General features: G+C 36.5%; 1 protein-coding gene across 16 annotated transcripts in view; it reads right to left on the bottom strand.

Moving 5' to 3' along the window:
- Positions 1–24370, bottom strand: part of STS (steroid sulfatase) — a 113598-nt gene that overhangs the window by 64823 nt on the left and 24405 nt on the right. For 15 of the 16 annotated variants that reach the window (XM_069770459.1, XM_069770457.1, XM_069770447.1 and 12 more), the window contains 5 exons: positions 22760–22903; positions 20907–21028; positions 18178–18300; positions 12213–12636; positions 3471–3607 (listed from right to left, as the gene is read on the bottom strand). In XM_069770459.1, the coding sequence (XP_069626560.1) occupies positions 3471–3607; positions 12213–12636; positions 18178–18300; positions 20907–21028; positions 22760–22896 (943 nt within the window). In that variant the 5' untranslated portion in view covers positions 22897–22903. Of the gene's footprint in view, positions 1–3470; positions 3608–12212; positions 12637–18177; positions 18301–20906; positions 21029–22759; positions 22904–23843; positions 23946–24370 lie in introns of those variants that run through there. The other variant, XM_069770456.1, reaches the window with a different exon arrangement.

The following is a 24370-nucleotide window of genomic DNA, read 5'->3' on the forward strand; positions in this document are numbered from 1 at the left end:
TTCTCTGTCTAACTAGAAAAGCTGTTGGTTTTTCTCTTAAAAATGGCAGCTACAATCTTCTTTCTGATTCCAGCTGATCTCTCAGGCCAGGAACAATATTTCATTTGCATTTCATGGTCCAATCTTGATACAACTTTTTCCTTACTGGTACCTGACAGTCCTAACTTCTACTTGTGACTTCTCTTCTACTCTTTTTTTTTTTTTTTTTTTTGCAGTCATCCACAAGGCTTTAAGCACAGTATTTCCCAGTCAGCAGAAAACACATTGTAAGTTTCTTTTAGAACTGAGTTGAAGTTGGTGTTTCTTTTCCTACCAGATGCCAAACACTTCTGATGTTGTACTATAATGCAGTTTTCCATGCATTCATTTTTACTTCCTATGCTTGTGTTGTCTTTAATCAGAAGGTTTTGCAGCATACTGTTATATCTGGGCTATTTTGTTCTTATTGCTTTTGCATGTTACATTCATCTATGCATAAATCCCGATTTCTGTCTAGTGAATGATAAAACCTCCCTGTGTGGAAAGCTTATAGTTTTCACTTTTTCAGCTTTTCCAGACAGTTTTGTTTGACTTTTCTTCTGTAACATTTTCAGAGGCATTCCCAGAAAATACTCGTTACTGACATCAGCAGTACAGTGAATAAATCTACTTTGTCTGACATAGTTGACGCAATAAGACTGGAACTTTCAGTGGAGGTTAATGGAAATAAGTACTCCCTTCAACTGGGAAAAAAGAAAAAGAAGCTATATTATTCCTTCAGCCTCCTTTGGAAATGCCAGCCTTTAACTTTTTTCCATCATTCTAATAATGGAGAAGAAAGTAACGGAGGAACTAAACACATTTTCTACCTCCTGGAGCAAATATGCCATCTGTCAACAGAGGAGTTTTACAAGACATAAGCAAAACCAAGTAACCAGATCCCCAGCTGAAACAAAATTTGATGCTTGTATACTAGTAAATGACAGACAAAGATCTGTCTGCTGATTAAGCTAGCTCCACTGCCCCTGACGCTCCTCTAATGAACTGTAAAGGACAATACATGAGGAAACTTGTGTATCTCCTCCGAGTTTGTTCGAAATTCCTGTTATCACCACTAAATTTGTACCTCTGATTTATCCCAAGCTTTTTTAATGATATGCTTCTGACCTACAGTTTGGTTTGTTTGACACATCTCCTAAGAGCCTGTGGTCATCCAGCAGTGGTTTTTAATCTGTTACCACCTCTGCATCGTTAAATAGCCTGAAACAGCAGCATGTCGCTGCCTTGGTTTCCAACTTGTTTAAACCCTGAAGCCACTCTCCTGAAGGAGGGAGCAAAATGCAATGGCAACAGCAAATGATCAGTTAGGCTGGAATAAGCTAAATATCATGGAACAGAAAAAGAAACAGTAAAATCAAACACAGACAGTAAGGCCAGCTAATGTTCAGTAGCTTACTACAATGTGGACGCAAACAGATGTGACAACACATGCATACTTTTATCTAATGCAAGCACTTGATTGACCAACTGCTGGTGGCCACTAACAGAAGTGATAAAGATTCAGGGTGTAATACAACCGGAATGAAAGCCACTCTCTCTTTACAAAACCTGATTTACAAAGGAGGTTTTCTTCTGTTATCTCCCACGTTGAAAACCCTTCCTAAGTGTATCACAATTTCCCACAAGGCTTTTCCCCATTTTTGCAAATACTGCACTAAATACATTACATAACACTAAATGTGCTGTGCTGCCTTTTGTCCTGTAGCTTCTGAAACTAGTCTTCTTGATGCAAAATATGCAAAGAAACTTACATGATGTTTAATTGCACATGCTTACATAGTTTAAAAATATGTATGCGCCAAAGCTGAATATCTGCTTATAGCAACTTCATAAGGAAGCAACATTTTCTTTAAGAAAGCCAGTTTGCACTGAGTTGTACTGAGAACAGAATCGACTTGGGGTACACAGGAAGGAGGAATGTAAGCTCATCTTTAGCTCCTAGTACTGCTATTCTCCAATATGATTATTTTCAAATAAGAACTGTTAGTTGTTTTCACAGGTGATTATCTCTGGAATCAGAGTCACTCCAACACATCTAGAGATACCAGAAGCCTGTTGAAAGATGTAATGATCAACTGCTCTCCAGCCTCAGAGAGAATGGAAGGCTCTGAAGGGCAAATTGTTTGGCTTTGACTATTCTTCATGAACAGAAGTAGACCTCACCGGAGTGATTTCACTAATTCGGAGAACTCACTAAAATAATCAGCAAATTACTTTTGCCAACAATGCACATTGTAGTCACTTTATTTGAAAATATTTTTATATCATGTGGTTACTTTTTGAATTAGTATATTGCTGTATGAGGACAACCTGCAGAGGCCAGATGGTACCCAGAAGCTCACAGGGTTGGATTTAACTACTCCTCTTCAAATGTCCACAGTATGGTGTTGTGAGGGACTCAAAGAGTTCATGTCTCAAACATTGTGGTGGGGCAAGTTCTGCTTAACAACGAACTCTGCATAACAAGGAACTGCCTAGCAAGGAACCCCAGGTGAAAAGAAGCAGGGAAGGGGAAGGTACTCCCCAAACGACTCCCAAGTCCCAAAGGCTCACAAACAGCTCATGACACCTAATTAGCCTAATGAGTTCGAGTGCCTGCCCGAAGGAGGGGCAAGGATGACAAAAGGACACAAACTGAAACCCCAGGTGCGCGTGCCCACCAAACCGGACCCCTCGGCTGACTGAACCAATGCTGGACCCAGGGCCGCTGAAATCTTTCTCTCCCTCTCTCTCTATCTTGTTTCTCTCTTTCTTTTTCCTTTTCCGTAATTCCTACACCTCATCCCTTCAGACATAAACCGTTGACCAAGTCTGGGACTAATTGCGGATCCAGCCGCCCCTGGGCTCCTCTCTGAGAAGGAGTCTAGAAAGCAAGGGGGTCTGCTCTGCACCTCGGGACTCAACGGGAGGGCTCTCCTTATTGTCCTCCCTGAACTGATTCCCAAATAAGCAAGGCCTGTAGTATATGTTTGATGATGTATGGTTAGCACACGTTACACAGTTTACTGACATAGTTTCATGCCAGTTCTTATTGTGAGTGAATAAAAGTTGAGTTTTGTGAGTTAGAGGATCCCTGGTGTTGTTTCGCCTTAATCCTGACCTGAGAATCAGCAAACCTGAGTCGTCATCCTGAGAAATTGGGACGTGACAGGTGTCCATATCTCTGCTAAGTCCGTACTTTATAGACTACGTTCATAGTCAAAGAAGAGAGCAGGCATTTGTAGGTCACAATAAATTTGGTCATAAAGTAGATATTACAAGAGTTCAGATTATTGTGCCTTTTAAATGACTGTTTCTTTCCCCTAAGTATAAAGGACAAGTATGTCAGATATACCATACACATCCAAACTGCAGAAGTCTGCATTTGGTGGACATGAATGTAAGTCTTCCATGAATTCCCATCATATCTGTTAAAAGCACATGTAACATACCTACACTCCAGTCCATTTCCTCCACTGCATCCCCATATAAACCATGCTTGCTCCTTCCTCTGAAATTGTTTGAAGCATATAGAGCAGTATGGACATGTAGATAAGACAGGAAAAGAAGAAATGGTGTATCAGTGTTCCTGGAAAAAGAAAACAAAACAAAACTCCAAACCCTTAGTATATTTTATAACAAAATTTCTACAAAGAAATCTTTCTACAATAGAGCTCAAAACCAAAACCAAAACAAACAAACAAACAAAAAAAAGGAGGAAAAGGAATACTGTAACTGATTATGGGGTAATCCTGAAAACACATAGACACACACAGAGTAAAAATGCCATTCTTAACTGTATACTGAATTGAAAGCAAAAATAAACAACAAAATCTAACTAATTACTGTTTGCTATATATATTGAAAGAGGACTTGTTTAAAGCCAGGAACCTAGCAGTTTCTGGCTACAAGCACCTCTCTTCATTTTACAAGCACATATTTAAAGGCCCAAATACAATTGTTGTTCAAAAATATACCTTCAGAACTACATATATATGTGAAACACAATCACCTTCCTCACAAATTCATATGGAAGCTGATCAACTACACTATTATGAGGACCAGGGTCAAACATACCATAATATCATTAACTACGTTAAATCAAGTATACTAGTACTTTTCCTCCTTCTTTATCCCGGACTAAGCCATATGACCAAATCTCTTGTCATTTAGTGCTCTGTGTGTGTATGCATGTGATCAGTACATAACGCTACAAGTATGTTGTACCAAAGAATAAGTAATCTCAAAGTATCTACTAACATAAAGATTTTTCCTCTCACAGTAATGAACAGTCTCCATCGACTTCAGTCTATTTCCTGAACTGATACAAAAGAAAGAGGGCAATAAACAGACTCTCTGTAAATTTTGCCGTTCACGTGATCTGTCAACATGATATTTATGATCAGTTCCAGCAGGCTGTGAAAGCACAGCTCAAATAAGAACTTTTCCTTATGCATTATTTACAGAACTTTACTTAAAATTGTGCACTACCAGCCAAATTTACTGCTATACTCTCTAACAGCACTTGTAGTACATTATGCATATTTTAAGTATCAGTTGAATCACAAAAGCACTACCCAGAAAACTTGTCTGGATCTCATCTTAAAGCACACAGCTAATTACAGAGTAGTTGGGGGTTTATTTACCATATTTTCCCTTGCCAGTGTGTGGTGGATAATACCTGTGATTCACATCAACATCAAAGGGAGACTAGATTTCCTCATGCAGCTGATTCATCCACCCTTTAAAGAAGGGAGAACAATACAGACATGCACAGACTGTTTCTTTAAAATGAAAAAAAATTTTAACCTTTAGAACCTGAAACCGAAGTCTTTTATTAAAAGGGATTCATCTGGTATCAATAGTTTACTCTTAAGGAAAAATAACTAGGTTTAATCTAGTATATTTTTGATCCATTTTTCCTCTCTCCTTGGTTGGATCTGTTTTTACAAAAGTTGCATGGTTAAAGCTTTCTTTTTTACTGGCATATGCAGCAGTACCTAACCACAAAATGGGAAAATTCTATCCAGATTACTCGCTTTATAATTGTGTTTCTGACTGAGACTTTTTCTTCGTAAAACATTTCTCCTTTTTTAAAAAAATGACAGAATAAATAGAACATTTTTCATGTGGAAAAGGAAAACAAAATTATTTGAATTCCCTTCAAATATTTGTGCATGTATCCTGTATGTATCCTGTATTAGTATTATAAAGTACAGAGTCAAAAAAATAAAGACAATATTTTTCATAAAAGATGCACTTTCCATGAAGTTGTATTTGTTGCTATTTGAGAGGTCATGCTTGTGAGAAACTTTCATTACTGTAGCAACAAACAACATTAGACTTCTGAGTCAATTTAAAAGACTGAAAATATCAGCACTTCAAGTAAAAAAAGATGTATACTTATAAGTTAAATATTTAATATGTAAATTAATGTAACGCTGACCTTTCATTAAAGACCATTTCTGCAAGGCAGCTGATTTCTGTTTTACAACTTGCATTTTTTACTGCATGGGATTATCTTTGACTTTTTCCTTAAACATAGTTCACTCAATTGAGAGTAATATACAAATTCTAGGGTAAAACACGACAAAAATTTACTTTATACTTATAATGGTGTAGGCACAATTTCCTTTCCCTACAAATTGCCTTGTTCTATTGTCACAGAGGTAGTGCATACTTCTAAATGTATACCTGTATTGCTAAAAGTGAGTATCAAAAGCCTCCGCCATAGATGTTATTTTCAAGAGATAATAACTCAGGTTTGTTTGGGGGTTTTTTTGAAATGGAACTGACACAAAGATCTAACTTTCACGAACAGTCATCGAATCAATGATTGATATGGAAGGGCACTACATCATTCTCTTCTTTGCAACTCAAATTGACAGGTTCTGATTGACAGCTCGCTGTCAGGTGGAGAAGTGTCTCACCTATTAATATCCTATAAAAGATCACAGGCAGCTATTTATCTCCTGCCAAAACTCTTTGAGGAGAATCATAACTGACTACCCTTACCGTGACCTTGAAAATAGAATGACAATATCAGCTAGTAGGCAGGAGAGAAATTCGACAATAACAGCTTAACTCCTGAACCACTTCAGTAAACAGCTCCTTCAAAAATGTATTGCCACTATCTTTTACACAGTTCAAACACAGGGAACTTCAGTTTCAAAAGATCTGAGATTCACTTACTCAAATAGAGTAAATTTTTTTAATCCCAACATGAATCACACAGTCTTTTCCATTTACTGAGTAGCCAGAGAGGTTACGCACATCTGACATAAGACATTCTTTAATGTGTGTTTAACTGATCTCGAAAACATCTAAAAGCATCACGTTGCTGGTGACTCCTCTGCATTACATAGTACTAGGTTCTTTTTTAGTGTGAGCAGTCTGTACATTACTCAAGGATTCAGTTTAGGCTTGAGCTGTGAAACACAGCTTTAAAGTGGGTGAGAGAGCAAGTTACAACTAATCTGACTTTGTGCTTCAGACATGGGTCTTTTAACTTTTTTTCCTCCAGTTTTGCTCTAAATGCTTGCTGCATTGAAAACTCCCTGGGTAATTTTGTTTGCTTTTCTGTGCATCGATGTTAATCTAAGACCACTGCAGCAGAGCAACAGGTGGGACTCTGAATTTGTTGGCCTGCATTTGTCACATCAAACTGAGATTTCAAGTATGATTCTGTACTGGAAAGGAGATGGGAACACGCCACAGGGATCCATTCTACTTTTTCACAATAAATTCTAAATTAACCTTTAATATGATGTACAAGTACGATCTTTCTGAACAACTTTTTTTTTCTTTTTTGCTAGATGTGAAAGTATCCTCACATTCTGTCATAAAGTACATATTTTTAACCTGTCAGACCACTACACCCCCCGTACCAGTGAAGGTACTATGATTCACAGCAAATGACTATAAAAGCAGAAATAGTTGGCTTTGCCTGAGATAGGCAAACACTGTGCTGTGTTAAAATTGGGTTAACAATTGTTTCTGTAATCCCCAACGTCTTATAAATTCCAGCTAATTCACCCATAAAACCGAAACAGCCTGCAAAGAACTATTTGAAATAGACAAAGGGGTAAAATATATTACTCCCTATAAGGATAAATACCTATGATTTAATAATACTTATTGAATGTGTATGAATATGTCATTTTCACATAGTCACAGGACCCCAGAGTCGCAGTTAAGATGAAAGAAAACAAAAATGCTGAAGTACATAATCTGAAGATACATTTTCAGCACAAGTACGTAACAGTGTGTCGACGCAGGCAGATGCAAACCTAACTTTTCCTTCCCTGTAGCCCTTTTACTAAAAACATTCTTCCTATTCAATATCCCCCTAAGTGGATAAATTCATTCAGCGCTTATTCCCCATGGCTCCCTCTCTACTTCCCGATTAGATCACAAATTAGACATTGCTCTTTGGGGTGGGACTGGCTGAATGCACTTCATTAAGCCTTCTTGTTCCGGCAGAAGGAAAAGGTAAACCTTGGCCTAGTTGTATAAAAGCAGGACTTTGTCCTACAAGCTGGATTTTGTTCTGTTCTGACCGCTAACAGTGCTAAAATCCTTGCTCGCGTGACTGAATCCATGAATGAATATTTGTGTTACTTTTTTAAAAAGACACACCTTAAACCACAGAACTCATATTTTCCAAATTTTACAGAATCAGAAAAGAGAGCTCCAGACCACTTGGGAGCAACTTATCAAAACCAGAAAGGGTGTTGAAAATGGAATGGGAAAGAGAAAAAAAGGTAAAAATATGGAAAATCTGACTCTTTCTAGAAGATGTTAAAAGTAGGATGTGTTACCACTACATCTGCATTTGTGAAATGATTCTTCCATGCAAATATAAAAGAGACTTTTGACATCTCTAATTTCATGCCTATTTCTTCTTTTAAACGCTTAAGGTACACAATTCATGTATGTTTTTATTTCCTTTCTATAAAACCTTTTTCTCCCCTTCAAAAAATGCATTCTCGTAAGGATGGGGAAAAAAAAGACACTTCTCATCTACTACAAATTATACTCATTACTAAATCCTCCTCCCCTGCAAAATTTTGGAGCCCAGTATACGCATCTGCTGCGTTTTAGAAGTGTTCCATTTACAATGTAGTCTGTCACTCACTGCAGAACTAGTTAAGTCCTTAGTAATTCTTAAATTATTTAAATCTTTCATTTTCAGATGGCCCTAAAGTATACAAATTCACAGCTTCTTCCTGTTAGCTTTTTGTTCAAAAGGAACAAGCAGTGGTCTGAGAAAAAGGGATAAAGATCCAGCAGAGTTGTTATGGCTTATAATCTTGTGTACACAAAGATACACAAACTCTTCTCTAAAATTTGTATTTTGCTGTAAACTATAAGGAATAGTCTTTAGGATTCATAAAAACATTTGATTTCAGAACTGTAACTCCAGTACAACATGCCAATTGCCTGATCTTAAAACCTAGTGAAATACAAAAAAACTCTAAACCATGACCTGCTAGAGTAGATGAAAAAAAATCTGAATGTCTTGTAACAGTGTTTCAAGGACTGAAATAGAATAGATAAAAAGAAAATAAAAAATTTATTAACTGTCATCACAAAATTTTGAATATTATGGCTATACAATCTATGAGTGAAAAAAATTTGCATGAAAATTGTTCATCTTTACCATACCTTTCGAATATAAACATGTTTGTATGAAATACTGTTTTCCAGAAGTTAGATTTCATTAGGATTTTTTTTTTTTTAATATTATGATTAATTGTATTCAGCTATATGAATTTGTCAGAGAGGTATTCAGTATCATAGAGTGTACTTTTGTGTTGTTAATTTCTGGTATGTTAGAAACTAGTCTCTGGCATTTTCCAAATTTGGATTGTCAGTGCAGCTGGTCATTAAAGGATGTGCAGAAGATGTATGAGTGACAACCACATTGAACTTAACATGAAATAATTAGGATCCATTTGACTTTCAAATATACTGCAATGTCTAGAGAGTGTTCTGATAGGTTTACAATACATACGCACACTTGCTCTTGGGAAAAATTAATTAGAATTAACATACATTGAGCTGACTTGCCCTCTTACAATTAGGGTGAGCAACTAAATTAGTATTTGTTTTTATACACTGGATCTGACACTTGTATATATTCTTCTCCAGTGCCATTTCTGAGCATTGAATCTTGTATTTGCTCTCTTTCAGTCTACCTAGCAACAAACGAAAACAGTAATACACATATACTGGACTAAGGAAGAACACATACAATACCAACTCTCCAAAAACCAGACCAAAGTAAGTATAACAGCACATAGCTATAAGCTATGAAGAAATTATAATAAGATTTGAAAAACAGAAAATCTAATGACTATATACATGGTAAGAATTCATAAAGTTGACAATACAACTGAGAAATAGCTAGAAAAGAAAATAATGTCATGAAGTCCATCGCCTGAACTCTGAAGAACTTATAAAGGTAATACAGGTAATAGGTATAATAAACTTACATAGACAAAATATTTATGTTGTAATTGTTATGTAACTATATATATCCATATACATTATATATAAATATAGCATAAAAGGGCTATATAGGAAGTACCAGTCCTACTGAAGATTGGAGCTTCATCGTGTATTTACTGTAAAGATCATTAACCAATTAAAACATGCATGATAGCTGATGATTTTTAGTGTGATGATAAAATGTATATTAAGAACCAGTTAAGGTGAATGACTCTGAATTCTTTAAATTCAAGATTGTTTGAACTCTGGTATAGCTGTGCACAAGGATTACTGGTGTACAGGGCTGAGCTTGCTACTTATGTATTGTCTAAACAAAAGAAGCCTGTACGACAAATGAAGTGTTGAGTCAAACATTTGGCTAAAAGAGGGCTGATGGAGACTGCTCGCTGAAAGAAGTGGAACAAGAATGCTGTGGAGCAACTGTGGCTTCCAAAAACCTGGTGGCCCTTCACTTACGAGTGCCAGATGTCTGAATGCTGCTGCAAGCTGGTTGCCTCTTGATGGCCATTCCCCTACAAATGGCCTTAGTCAGCAGACTAGTCATAAAAGCAATGGTCTACCAGTGCTCTGGAGTTGACAGGTATGAACTATATAATGTCAGAACCAGTGTGTCAAAGCAAATATTGATTTTGTTGCTCACACTAATATATGGGAGAGATCAGTTCAGTGAATATTAATCTAATTACTCCTATCCCCAGGAGCAAGTTTTATGGTCATACACTTTGCATATGAATTCACTACAGGGCATAGTTAAGATTGCTCGAATGCCTTAATTGCTTCTCAATACCTTAATGTGCTTGGATATTCTTTAATTTAACATTGACTCTGAATTGTCTGGGTTATAATTCTCACTATAATTGCAGCATTCCTGTAACAAAGTTTATTGTAAATTACGAATCTGTGCTGTTAACCTTGACTTCAATTTACCATGACTTTTGTCTGGAAACTATGTTGAGAACTGGGGCCAAGTGCCCAGCTGATGTATAGCCACTTACCTGGAGCTGAGCTAAAAAAGCCATGCTGACTTAGATGATACATTGTTTTGCCAGCTCTAAACACTGACTAAACTATACAATAACACTGTGCACATTATGAATATTAATAAAGTTAGAAGAGTTACTTGTTTTCTAGCATTGATTTCCAATCCTGAACTCACCTGTTTTGGGGCTACCATTTTATTGTCATTGCACTGAAATCAATGAAACATTCAGAGATATCCAAAACACCATGAATCACTACAGACACATTACATACTTGCAAATCACGGAAGAAGCGACCAACGTATAATTAATGTACTCAAGAGTCTTTTAAAAACCACCAAATGCTTGGTCACTAAGCAAATAACCTCTCAACAATTTTCAAAGCGGGGTGTGTGTGTTTGTAGTAAACAAAATATTTCACTATTAAATTAGTTAGAATGTAGGTGAGAAGGCATCTTTAAATCTATCACCACTGCCAAGAGGAAATAAGGATGTTTTCATTTATTTATAAATACTCGTGAGAATGTTGATGGCTGGGAAGACTTACTCACTTAAAGAAATTTGATATAAAAACCATTTTGTTTTGGTGTAATGAGTAGAGATGGCCACATCAAATATTTATAATGATAGAAATGATAGAAAAATTGCACTATGAGATCAAGATTTTAGATCAACATTTTTTTCTTGCTAACAGTCTTGATGACTGCTTCATGCAGTCATTAAGTCTAGGAAATTTAGCCTCTGATTCTTTGGTATAAGTTTTCATTCAGCCATGACAGCATGTGAATGTATTCACAGTAACTACCTGGTACATACTTTTCAGACTAGTAATTAAGGGACTTCTTATGTCTTAGAACATGTTTTTACTTTTGATTAACTATTTTTAGAAATGGTGCAACTTGTTCCAAAAGTGACTGAGAAAAATACTTTGGCATATTTTTCAAGAAGTTAAATGGATGAAATATTTTTGCTCCAATTATATTGATTTGTATTTCAGGATATACAAAAGTATACTTTTATGATTTGATCCCCTTAAAAGCCCTGTGGTGACAATTACACCAAAGTAGCTAACTTTGCAAAAATTAAGAATGACTTAGGATGATTTTGTACATCCAATGTTTAGGTGACCCAATCTGATGGCAATTAAAAAATCATTGCTTTCACAAAAACATTTATTTCCTAACTTCTATAAATCAAATCTTTTCAAAATGAATCTGGCATAAAAATGGAGGCATCTAAAATGACAGTATCTTAAAAAATTGGCCTTATGAATGCCACTTAATGAATGCATCAAATCGATGAAGAACACTTTCCCATTCTAGAAAAGTCATGGGTTATGACTCTGCATTGTGCTTTCACGTTATTAAGTCACACCACAAAAGATTTTCATATTGAAGTTACATGAAATCCTCAAGAATGAAAGTCCTAAAAAACTTAGATGTTTTTTGAAAAAATTTTCTGAAGCATGTAAACATAAATAGTTTTTAATTTTTATAGAGATAATACTGACATATCTGATAGAAAAAAACAGCCATTTTCACTACAGAAATTAAGTTCAGTCATCTTTTAAAGGAAAAAAATGATGGTAATATATAATGACATATTCCTCGTGCCCACCGGTTCACATTTTTTTTCTATTTTTTTGGAAGTATCGTCATTGTGAAATGCCAGCATCAACTCATAACACAGTTAGAAACCTACCTTTGTATAAACTGCATGGCTTCCTTTGTCAGTCTCTGTGTAAGGTTCTCATAGGATAGTGGTTGCTGGATAATCTGATGGTCCCTCATTAAGAAGCAGTTCAAGTGTCGAAAATGATAAAAGAAAAAAATCAAAACCGCAAGTGAAATAGCGGTTATTAACAAGCAGTAACCCAATGCTTGGAAAGGTACTTTGAGAAGGCCAAGGTACTGCACTATTGCCAAAGAGACCAGGGTGATTCCAGTGATTTGGATTGGGATGACAAGGGATTTCTGAACCCCTTTTAAAAACACGCTGCCTTGGCCAGGCTTGCAGTCTCTAAAATTGGTCACGGTAAGCCCATAAAAGTAATCAAATCCATGACTGAGGGGGTGGTGACAGAAGTCATTACTGCTTTCACAGTTCATCCCAAGATGCCACTTTCCTACAAAGAGAAGGACAGGGAGTATTTTTGTAGTCAAATCACCAAACTTATAAAGTATTCCAAACATGAAACTGTCACTATCTGACTGATATCCCCCCACCCCCAGCATTTATTGCGTGGATTCCTATTCTCTATCTAATCTTTCTTTATGCCTTCATCAAAGACTTTGTTTCATGTCTGCCTCTTCGTTTTAGTTAGAAATAGTTTGGCACGGCTCCTGATGGAGGCCATTAAATTCTGAGTGGGCTAGCAGGTCACTGAAGAGCAACAGAGCCCTAAGAGATGGTTAACTTTGAAAATGAAGAAGTCTCTGTGCATGTGTAGTTAGGTAGTCATAAGCAAATGCCATTTTGTAGCAGCTACTGCTTTCTTCGGAAGAGCCAATATGGAGTACAAAATATCTTTTCTGAAATTTTTCTGGCAAATCATTCACATTTGGCTACTTTAAAAAAAAAAAAGAAGAAAACAGTAACAAACAGGAAATAAATCAAGAATAGTGAAATTACCAAGGCATTTATTATTTAAATGAGTGCAGAATCTCTGAAATTGCCAATCTCCCTCAATATATACATATATATATATAGCGAGGGAGATTTTTTAATATATATATATATAAAAAAATAAAAAAAGAAACAACAGTAACAAGTACTGCCAAACACTATCTGTCACAGCATTTTGTCTCACTAGGAAATCACTCTAATTCTGCAATAATGTTGGACACTGACTGACACAAGAAAACATTGAGTCTGATTTGCATTATACTAGCGTAATCTATGTTCATGCTGATTACAGGAAGTATATAGATAATTTGTTCTATGATGCAGGTACAACCTGTTACCATATGTTTATGCATTGCTTAGTGCAACAGACCTAACTGTTTGGTAGCTGTTATTTAAATTCAAATGCATAATTTAAAAAAATTCAAATTCAGTAAAGCCTATCGATACAAATTATGGCTAGAGCTATGCTCTTTGGTCTCAGCAAAGAAATATGTTGAGTATTTGACAAAACACGTCACCCTTGACAAAACAGATGACAATATATATTGCTGGGCCAAATTTTATTTATTTTTTCTGAATCAAATACCTAAACATGACCAGCTAATTCAGGGGTTGTGATCTTAAAATAAACAACCAAAAAAGCCCCACAAACCCAGTAAGTCCTCAACTGCATAACCTAGCCCAAAGAAATTTGAAATATTTTGTTCTAGAGACTTCAGGATACACAAGGTAGAAAGTACATGAAAGGAAAAGAACATAAATAGAATTCTCCCCTTTCCTGAACCATCCCAGCTTTTACACATCTGTAAGAAAGAGTCCTGATGCAGGCAGTCCTGAGCATCTCCCGGGTCTAGAAAGCGGCATATTCATCCTGCACTTCTGCCTTTGGGAATGACAAATGCATGTACTGCGGTACCAAAGAGGGTGGAGATGGGGGTCAGTTCTGATTTTTTCAAATAGTACCTAGTAAATGGGCTCAATGTCATTATTTCTCGTTCACAAACGACAGAACTAAGGTATGGGATGGGAACGCGTGAATGTAAGTTCACCAGTCAGCAAAGGTGGAGAAAAATACCACAGAAATATTGAGCCCAACTGAATTCTTAGTTGAGTCCAGTTCTCCCTGTACATCTCTTGATGGTCTTAGGTTAGAAATACCTTCTGTATATCACAGAAGCAGATACGAAAGCATTTTCAGGTCTGCTTACGTGCCAGTGAAATGGAGGCCTCTACAGCCTTCCCATCCCACCAGAAGTTCTCCCACTGACTGTCAGATGGCTCCTCACCTGAGGCGGCAGTCTGCTTTCTGCGGGCAGAATCGCTCCCGTCACTACTTTTGACACGGTCCAGTGAACGTCATTGTGGGTGATTACAAAAACAGCAACGCAGACCTCATACTGAATTTTTAGATGTTATAATGGTGCCATAAAGGGCTAGCTAAGACTGCAACTCTGAATTTCATTCCCAGCAAGCAAAGACACAGGTTTTGGAAAATAAATGCTTCAATGTTTTCTCTTAGGTTTACAGGACTGTCTTTCTGGAATAATCGTAAAGCCAGATGTGTAGCAAGGTGAGCATGAAACAACTCTCATCAAGTTACATAACTGAAATTAAAGTAGAGGCTTATAATCACAAATATAAATGATCTTCAAGCTTTAATTTTTAATTTTTCGCTGTTATTTGTCAATCTCAAAGCACCAATAATTCAGTAAAAATATATGAAAAAGAAACCCAAACAATTTAAATATACTTTCAAGGTAATTTATTATGATAGGAAGAATTTTCTTTAAACTGGATAAAACTAGACATTGCAAGCCAGGACAGAAGAATCTTGCAACAACAAATTAGTACAGGGGAAAATATAGGACCTATTTTTATCGAAAGGGTTTTAGCAAGCACAACAAATTGTTCAATGTCAGAATGAACTTGGCTCTCAAAAAAAGATTTTTTCAGAAGCAATTTAAGCCAAACAAAGCCAACAGCAGGTTAGCTGGGAAAAGCAACAGAAGCACTGGTTCAAATTATATCGGCAGCTGTGACGGAAAGACACAATTGCCATTCTCAAATGGCTGACGAGGTAGAGGGTTTTGATAAATCCTGCACTACTCTGAAAAAGCAAGTGATGACTGGGACTACAACACATGTTTTGTTTCATTCCCTGTGACAATAACCCCTGTCTTGAGCAGATTATTGTAATGTGCTTTAAGTTCTGGGGCCCTTCTGAATCCGAGAGCACTGCAAAATGCTCTCAACTCTTTGCCGAGCGAAGCTTCATAGTCTGGACACTTCACACAAGCATCATGTGGATTTCAGCAGATTCTACCAAGCTTTTGAGTGAAATTTATGCTGTTAATTGTAAATCAGGAGTACCTTAATAGTTTGAGACCTAGGCTTTTTTTGCCTCTCCTTTGGCCACAATTAAGATTTCTGCAGAGCAAAAGCAATGCAATGAAAGGCAAGTGGAAATGAGAGGCAAGTCCTATTCAGCCAAGAAACTTCATTTGGAGCTCAGTTTTTCAAAACCCAGAATGCTGGAAAGGCTGCAAAAATCCATGTTTCCCCTCTACTTTTCCCTCAGGCAACTGAAAAGGGAGCAGACTGAAGACCCAGTTGTATACAATGATATATTTATTTTGGTATGATTTTGTGCTCTTCAGGTACATGGTAAGACACAAGATGCAAACAGAAATATTTTATGTGCTCAAAGAAATACATTTATGTAAAGTACATAGCAATAATAATATAAAGTATATATGCATATATTATTAATACAGTCAGATTTTAACCATTAACCGGTTTAGCCATTAGTATTTTAAACTTTGGAGATAAGCTACATAGGTGGATTTTAAATTTCTCTGGATGCTAGACAACACACTGGAGTGAGGAAAAGTTGACCTTTACTCAACTGTAACCAATTATAGCAGTAGTTAAAATAATACCCATCTACCTTCAGTGGAATTTTTGCATTATGAATAGCTATTTCCTACAAAACTGCAACATTTCTTGCTACTCTCCAGGATCCTTAACTGGTGAAATATTACATATCCAACGCATCTGCCTTTTTTGAGAAAACTTCTTTTTGTTGCAGATCAGACTGTGTCTCTTCCTGCCAGATCTATTGGATGTCACCTTTTTTGTGTCACAGGGGAAAAACAATGAAGTAAAAAAGTGTATACATAAAGTAGATTTATAGCTAAAATATATTTAGGGAAGTATCAAGCAAGAGGAAGCATATACTCAGAGGAGGGCAAAAAATTAAAAAAGAAAGGAAAATGCATTTAGGGAAGAAAAAAATGTCCTTAGAGAGTAAAGGGGAGAGAAACTTGGCAAAAAAAAAAAAAGAAGTGACAGTACAGGCTTGAGGAACTGAAAGGCTTCAAATTACCCTTATGCCAATCCATCACTGGCGCAGGATTTGACAATTAATTGTTTGGGAACTGCTGAGTTAGATTGAACTAAGCAAAGACTCCCTGACCTAGACCAATATGATGTGATAAGAATACCAGCAGAGGCAGAAAATGGGCTGGCTGGGAATCAGAGTCTGCCTATCTAGTCTTCAAATCTATGTAATTTTTCTTTTTGTCATTTACATATGCTTTATCCTTAATTTTAATGCACTTCTTGATTTTTGGAAGCCTTCATTATACTCTAAGGATATGGTAATATTACATCTTATGGTTTCATAGCTATCATTCAGGCCACTTGGAAGAATTGTTCATTAAGCATCATGGAGATAACTTCTGGAGATCTAAGTGGCAAGCTGTCATGTTGCAGTGAAAGTAGTTAAAAAAAGAACATTAACTAGGTCAGCCCCAGAAAATGAGTTGTATTACAGTGCTTGTTACAAACAGAAAAATCATTTTTTTGCAGTCTTTAATTGAAAATGGAGCAACAGGAATTAACTCCATGATGAACATGACAAATTATGAATTTTTTTTTTGCACTATGGTTCAAATATACCTGCACTAAATATACTTCTGCTAAGATTTTCTGGTTTTCTGTTTTGAATCTGTCAGGACATCAAGGTATTTTGTACTTTCAAAGACTGGGGTATAGCTAAGTAGGATTTTTAGTCAGGAACATCGACATTGGTTATCTACATAATATACATATTTTTTGAACAGTGCTGTGAATTGTACGCCTTGCTAAACAGCCTGATTTTTTAAACAAAAATTACTCCCAAAATTGCAAGCTTTTGTTACATTTAAAAATCAAATTGGGTACATCCATCATCTAAATTAATGTAGTAACATTCTGGTATGATGTTCTCTAAACAACTATTTCCTGGCAGTTCCAGTACAGAAATACATTATGTAATACAAGTTGTATTTCACAAAAATCTTCTAAAATGGAAGCAGTGTGGAATAAGTTAGTGGCCAAATTAGGAAAAAAAAAATCACATTATTTAAATGTTACACCTTTATGATATTCATTCCAATTCTGTTTAATATTCATCTAGTGGGATTCCTTTTACCCACCACTGGATATTTATGCTGCAGTTAGTTGTCTGAACTATCTTTTTAATGAGAGAGAAACACATTATTATATTAAACATCTACCACAGGATGAGACAAATTTCCTAGCAATGCTGATTTCTCTCTGATGACTAAGAAGAGAATCCAGACGGTTAGCCCAGGTACTGCATTATCTACTGTATGGATATTTGAAAACTGGTGAAATTAGTCCCACCACTGTGCTGACTTGTACCCTGTGATCGATCCCTCATTGTCTCTCTCTTGCAATCAAACTCCTATTTATACTGAAAACTTTTCAAGAGCTTGACTAATTTTAAATTTGTTCATCACGTTTCTTCAGTACCTTGCACAATGAGACTGTAACTACACAAGTGAATTAGGCATACTTACTTGATTAGTGTTTCACATATGCGTGGGAATGTGCTTAGCTTTGTGCCAGAAAAATAAACTCATTGTGCTGTGGGGGAAAGAAGCTTAATGCAGACCCTTAATAGCCTATATGGAAAGCTAATGTTCTTTTCATTGAAATGAATGAAAAATAATGCTGCGTATGTATGCAATTTTACCTATTAGAGCTGTTGCATAACCTCTCTGCTTCAGGAGTTTGGAAAAAGTTATTTCTTCAGAAGGAAGACCCCCAGAAGAGGCAGAAAATAAGAAGACACCAACTCGTGAGAAGGCAGCCATTCCTAAATACAATGAAAATGAATGAGACTTGGGTAATATAGTAAAACAATTTCTATTCATTCTTTCTGCATGCACTTTTTTGCTTTAGGTGGAATCACTTAAATGACATATTACCACCAGACACTAAATGTTGCAAGTGGCAGATACAATCATCCATTTAGCTAAGTGAGGTCACTTCTGTATCGACAATAGAAATTGAGAAGTGGAGAAAAAATTCTCTGCTTATAACCTTGGGGCCAGCCATCACATAACAGCTTCAGTCCATTCTGTAGATGTTCTAAGGTATAACATATCTGAAAGAAGTTGAGCTTGCATAGTTTATTTTTCTTGTACATGGGGACGGAATGGAGCTGAGGACTAAGCGAGAACTCCCAAGTTCCACTCTCAGAACCTCCACTCTCTTCATTGGTTTTCTACAAGCCTTTAAGGTTATTTGAGAGAAGGCAGTTGAAATAGGGCAGTCTTACAGCTGGGCATGTAAATACCATGAGGTCAAAAAAGAGCAAGAGAAAGTCTGATTCTGGAAAGAGAGTGGCTAGGGCACTCAGCTTTGATGGGGGAGGACCAGTGCTCCAGTGGCATGAAGACACATGATTCAATGCACACAGAGTGCATTAAAGCCACATCAGGTATCAGCTAACAAGACAACATCTAAATAAGGCACAGTAATTTCTATATAGTCAGAGCCTGAGGAACACAAACGTGAGCTTATAAATTACTCTCAGGATGAGGAACTTGAGAGCTCAGGTTCATGAAAATTAGATTACTAGGATTCCAGATGAGAGCTGGCTCCAAGTACAGACAGACAGAACACAGAGTATCTATGCAAATCTGTGCAGATATATCTTCAGGAAGACTGAATTACGCAACTGGATGATTGCAGTGCCAAAGTTACATGACTGATGTAGACAACCAGAATCTTCCCTCAGGTATCCCTTGCGGTTAGATGAGAAAAAGACTTGTTAAACTGGTTTATGAAAGAGAGCTCAACCTACCCTTCAAATGTTGACTTCAGTTTTTCACCCCAGCTAGTTTTATTGATCACACTTTAGGTAGTTTTAGTCATCTATACATATCTATACTTTATTTATTAAATATTTATTTATATTTATTTTTATGTACTTCAGTCTCTTGTAACTGAAATCAATGTCATTCCCTTAAGCTACCAGAATGACAGTACAGAACCATGTTTTTTTTTTTTATCATTACCTTTCTCTGAGTTTGTGTCTTATCAAATACTGCATTTTGGAATATTTTTCTTCAGCTTTATTAGCAGGAGTTTTAAATTTCTAAAATTTTTTCCACATCATGATTCTAGTATCTTCTGTAACAATCCTTTACTAGTTCTTCAATGATGCTTGGAAGTAGTCCATATTTAGCAATTTCGTAATTTAATTAAGACAAAGTTCAATTTTTGCACCTATATGGAAATGATTAGGTATGACTGAGGGCAGATCAGTTAAGAAAAAAAATCAGTTCAAATGCTAATTTTTCAGAAATAAGAACAAGGATCATAATGGAAAGTGACCTGTGGCTTTACCTACACTACATATTAATAGCAATATAGCTGTAACAGGTATATAAAAGTTCCCTTTGCAGCTGAATGTAGTGGAAAATTTAGCAAGTTTTATTAGCTGGCACTTTTGCAGAAGCTTGTTACTTGATTTGAATGAGCACGAACATATCAAGTAGGCTCCAGAGTCTTGCTTTGCTTTCATTCCCAGAAGCAAGGACAGGATGTTTTATCACTAATGAACAAGTGATCTGATTAATGTATAATGATCCTTGCTAAAAATGATGTTAAGGGAATGTTAAAGCTGCATGGCTAAGCACTAAGGGGTTCGGTCCCAGCACACTAAAATAAACAGACTGGATCTTCAGTGACTCAAATGGGCTTTGGATCAGGTACTTTAAAAGAAAGACAAGTTATTAAATGCACGTATTCTTAGGATACTTAACACTGTGTATGGGTAGATATGGAACAAAAATACTTAGAAAGAAAGGAGACTTTTTGCTTTCTTGTTCCCAGTTTTAAGGGCTGCTGGCATAATTAATGAACTGTCCTTCCTGTCTGCCTTGCCCCCCCCCCCCCCAAAAATAACAATTTGTCTAAACCAAAAGGTTGTGTAGAAACAGAAATGTCTAAGCAGAATGATTTGCACTGCATTCTTCCACTGTGTCTTTCTAGATGCATCTCTGTGATGTTCAACACTCAGGCTGCCCACCAACATCCTGGGAGCAGCGTGAATGAAACTGGGGAGGTAGGCAAAGAGCCCATGGTCATTTGGACAGTGGAGGAAGTTGATGGAATTTGTCTGCTCCTTACATTAAATAACCACAATCAGATTTTTTTCTCAGTATTTAAAAAAAATCTTTTTCTCAATTAAAAAGCTTTATTTTTGTGTTAACTCTTCTGAAATGTCAAAATTTCTCATATATAGGGAAAATCTCAAATGTTGACGAACCCTGCTGAGCTTGAGTAGTCACTGAAATGAGTACCTAATCCAGTAATGCTAAAGATATCAAGAAAGGCCAGAGAAAAAAATGTATACAGTTTACTGCAAATAAAATACGATATTTATATATAAATAAAGTAATGGGATTTTACCTGATCTGATAGGATATCGCCCTGTCAGGAAAGCTGCCCTGCTTGGAGTACAAAGTGGGGATGCTGCTATATGCTGAGTAAGTGTCACTCCTTCCTCTGCTAGCCTGTCAATATTAGAGGTCCTAGAAAAACATAAGCAGGAAAAAAAATAAAAGAATACACAAAGATGATTATCTGGAAATGGGCATGGTGAGATCAAGGCATCCAAGGCAAAAACTATCAGGAAAATCAAGTTAACACTTACTGTATGCAAATTATCAAAACCATGGTGGTGTTGCAATTCTAAATACTATCATGTCAAATATTTTTAATTAGGTGTCAACACTGAATTGAGACACTACGGCATTGTGCCAAAAATCTTTTTCCCCACTTTCATCTACTCTTCATGGCCAGTACTAAACTGTGACACCTGGATGTATTGTATTGCAACCCTTTTTAATGCATTCCTTGACCCAGAACTGTAATTCTGCTACTTACATGGCCTTTCTGCTTCAGCAATGGGGAGAGGAGAGACTGGATAAAGGTTGTACTTCCTTAATCCCTACTTGGTGTCACTTCCGTCTTTCCCCAGCAGAAGTTTTTTGGGGTAGGGGTAATGTTGTGCGGTGGTATCAGTTATTAGGGGAGATTCAAACAGTTATGACTGCGTTAGGCTCTATATTAACTATGCTTACATGTCTGATATGACTATGTCTGCAATATTAGACCCAGGAGCACATCCAAGTTTCCATATCTGCATGGGAAACTTGTCTGTGACGTGGCTCATCACGCAGATGAAAATTGGTTCCTGCAGGAAGAAGTCCTGTGCCCTTGGTTCTACAGAAAAAAATGAGGAATGCAGACTGACCAGGAGCTGCAGCATGCTCTAATAGGTCCCTGACCTGGGAGATTAATGACCATAACCTCAAGGCACACTAGTGCTCCCATCATCTAAGTCTGAATAGTCAGAAACATTAATTTTACAACAGACTTCTTTGCTATCTATAGCATCACCTACTGATAACAAGCAGTATGATGAGATTTCTTCATACTCCAAAGGTCTAATTCTGAATTCTCACATCAGAGAACATAGATCTTGGAGCAGTTCTGGTCCTTGTGAGGGGAATGATCCAAGCATCAGTGTTGTATATACTTTCTTCCTGTTTAAAATTAAGCTGTAACTTGAGTTCTTTCTTTTTTTTTTTTTTTTTTTGAGTTTGAATTACAAGGAGTTTTTACTTCTAACTAACTTCAGCAGGAACAAGAGTATTTAACACTTGACAGGATGGTGCTTTTAGTCTGAATGTTTTATTAAACTTGATCAGAGACTTTGTACCACTGAAACACAATGACTAGGTACAACTTGCGCTGTTTACACAACCATCATACCTCAGCTGGTAGTAAGGATCATACTGGGGAACACTGCTGCATTACTCAGGTATATTAACATTTGTTTCAATGACTTTATTGACTACAGCATGAAGATAAATGAAGGAAAAAAATCAGCACTTTCTTTCCAATTGGTTAGTGACAAGCTTATCTCCAATCACGAGTGCTTCAAAGTTGCGTCATGTGTATTTTAAAAGAAAATTACTGATTATACTTTGCTTCTCTAGACCTACCCTTATTTGGTTGGTTGCACAATTCTCTGTTTATGATGCAGCTTTTCATCAGGATAAAAACATCAGATAAGTCTTCTTTCATATTAAGAAAAGAAAACAAAGATTGAATATTCTGTTCTCTGGAAAGATTATTAACTTCGGTTACTTATGAAGAACCTAATCAAATCTCTGACTGTTTGTGGGTTTTTAACTTCACAAATCCATAGAAAAACTAAACATAAAGCTATGACTTCCCTGAATGTATCATCATACCTTAAGGTTCTGTTCCCATAACATCCCAGGTCTCCAATACCAAGATCATCAGCCATCAGTAAAATGACATTGGGATTGTTTGTTTTGACACTGTTTATGGCACACTGGCAAATTACTAGAAATAAAAGGAGTCTCATCTTCTTCCTGGTGTGTAAGAACAAGTGGAAAACATAACAGACTTTTGTTAATTCAACTCTTAATCTAATTTAATCCTATTATTGCACTGGATTGCATAGTAGAAGAAAAAAAAATATACTATCTAATTTTCTTTTTTTGGTTTTTTTTTTCCTCAAGAGATTTTTTTAAACATTATTTTCTCTCCCATATTTCTTGAAAATAAAAATGCATCTTTAATATATAGCTAATTTTTCCTTCCATCCCTTTACACAGATGAAGCCTTTAAGTAAAGACAAACAAGTAGTTAAAACCTCAGTGGCAATACTTTTGCATACACAGATACAGCAATAAATCATAAGAGCAAATAAGGCTTTTTTTTTTTTAGGTATAAATGTGATTTGAGGAACACAGAAACTGAAATCATTTAGGACCAAAATTTCCAAGGTTCATTGCAGAAAAAAACTTCATCATTCTGCTATTGAAGTAAATGACTGAATTTCCCTTCAATACGGGGAAAAAAAAAGCCAGTTTGAGTTTCTTGACAGGAATAAGCATTACGGAAAAGGGGGTGAAGAGATGCACCTGAAATTATTGAAAGGAATGTTTAAGAAAAAGCTCTTCACAAACATTTTAAATGTCAGGGCCTACAGAAAAATTATGTAAAAATATTTGATATAGTACCACAATGTTCAATAAACAATGCTCATGCTGTATGCAACTTAAAACAGGAAGAATGTATTGTACACAATACTACATGCCATTATATGCTTTTATGATAAAAGCACAGTGTATTTGCAGATGTGCATGCTACTTAACCCAAACAGTGACTTGTCATAGCTGTTTAAACTGCATTGACTGCATGCCCTGGCTAAAATTGAGTGCCTCTAGGCTGTGACAGACTGTGCCAGGCATATACATAAAAAAAGAACAAAGCCTGTCCCTCCTTTGCCCCCAGTAATACTCCCACCTTTCCTGGATGCAGGCAGCCTTTTTCAAATGCAGATGAGGCGTGAGTCACACCTGCACTCTGGATTGCGCCAGGACAAGAAGGAAAGTGGAGGAAACCAAGATTGAGATAGAAATTTGAAAGTGCAAGAACTGGAAAAGCAACTAGAAACAAGAATTTCCAGAGAGAATGGGGACAGCAGGTCAAGAAAGAAAAAAACTTGTCTATCAGTGAGTTATGGTAGATAAAAGCAACTGGAGAAAAGATAAAGAAGCCAGAACTGGAAGAGCTGGTACAAAGAGACTAGACATCAAGAGAGACAGATTCATAAATCAGTGAGGTGTGGTGGGTAAAAGTATCTGTAGCAAAGATGAAGTAGTCAGAACTAGAGGAGCTTGCACCAACTTGAATAAAGAGCAAGAAGGGAAGCTTGAGACCCAGCTGGAATGAGAATTGCAGGTTGAAATGAGAAGAAATGGTAGAGGGTTTAAGAAACTGGAAGGGATAGCATGACAGCGGATAGGAAAACAAATTGAGGAAAAGAGGTG

The sequence above is a fragment of the Haliaeetus albicilla genome, chromosome 25, assembly GCF_947461875.1.
Source record: "Haliaeetus albicilla chromosome 25, bHalAlb1.1, whole genome shotgun sequence".
Taxonomy (NCBI): domain Eukaryota; kingdom Metazoa; phylum Chordata; class Aves; order Accipitriformes; family Accipitridae; genus Haliaeetus; species Haliaeetus albicilla.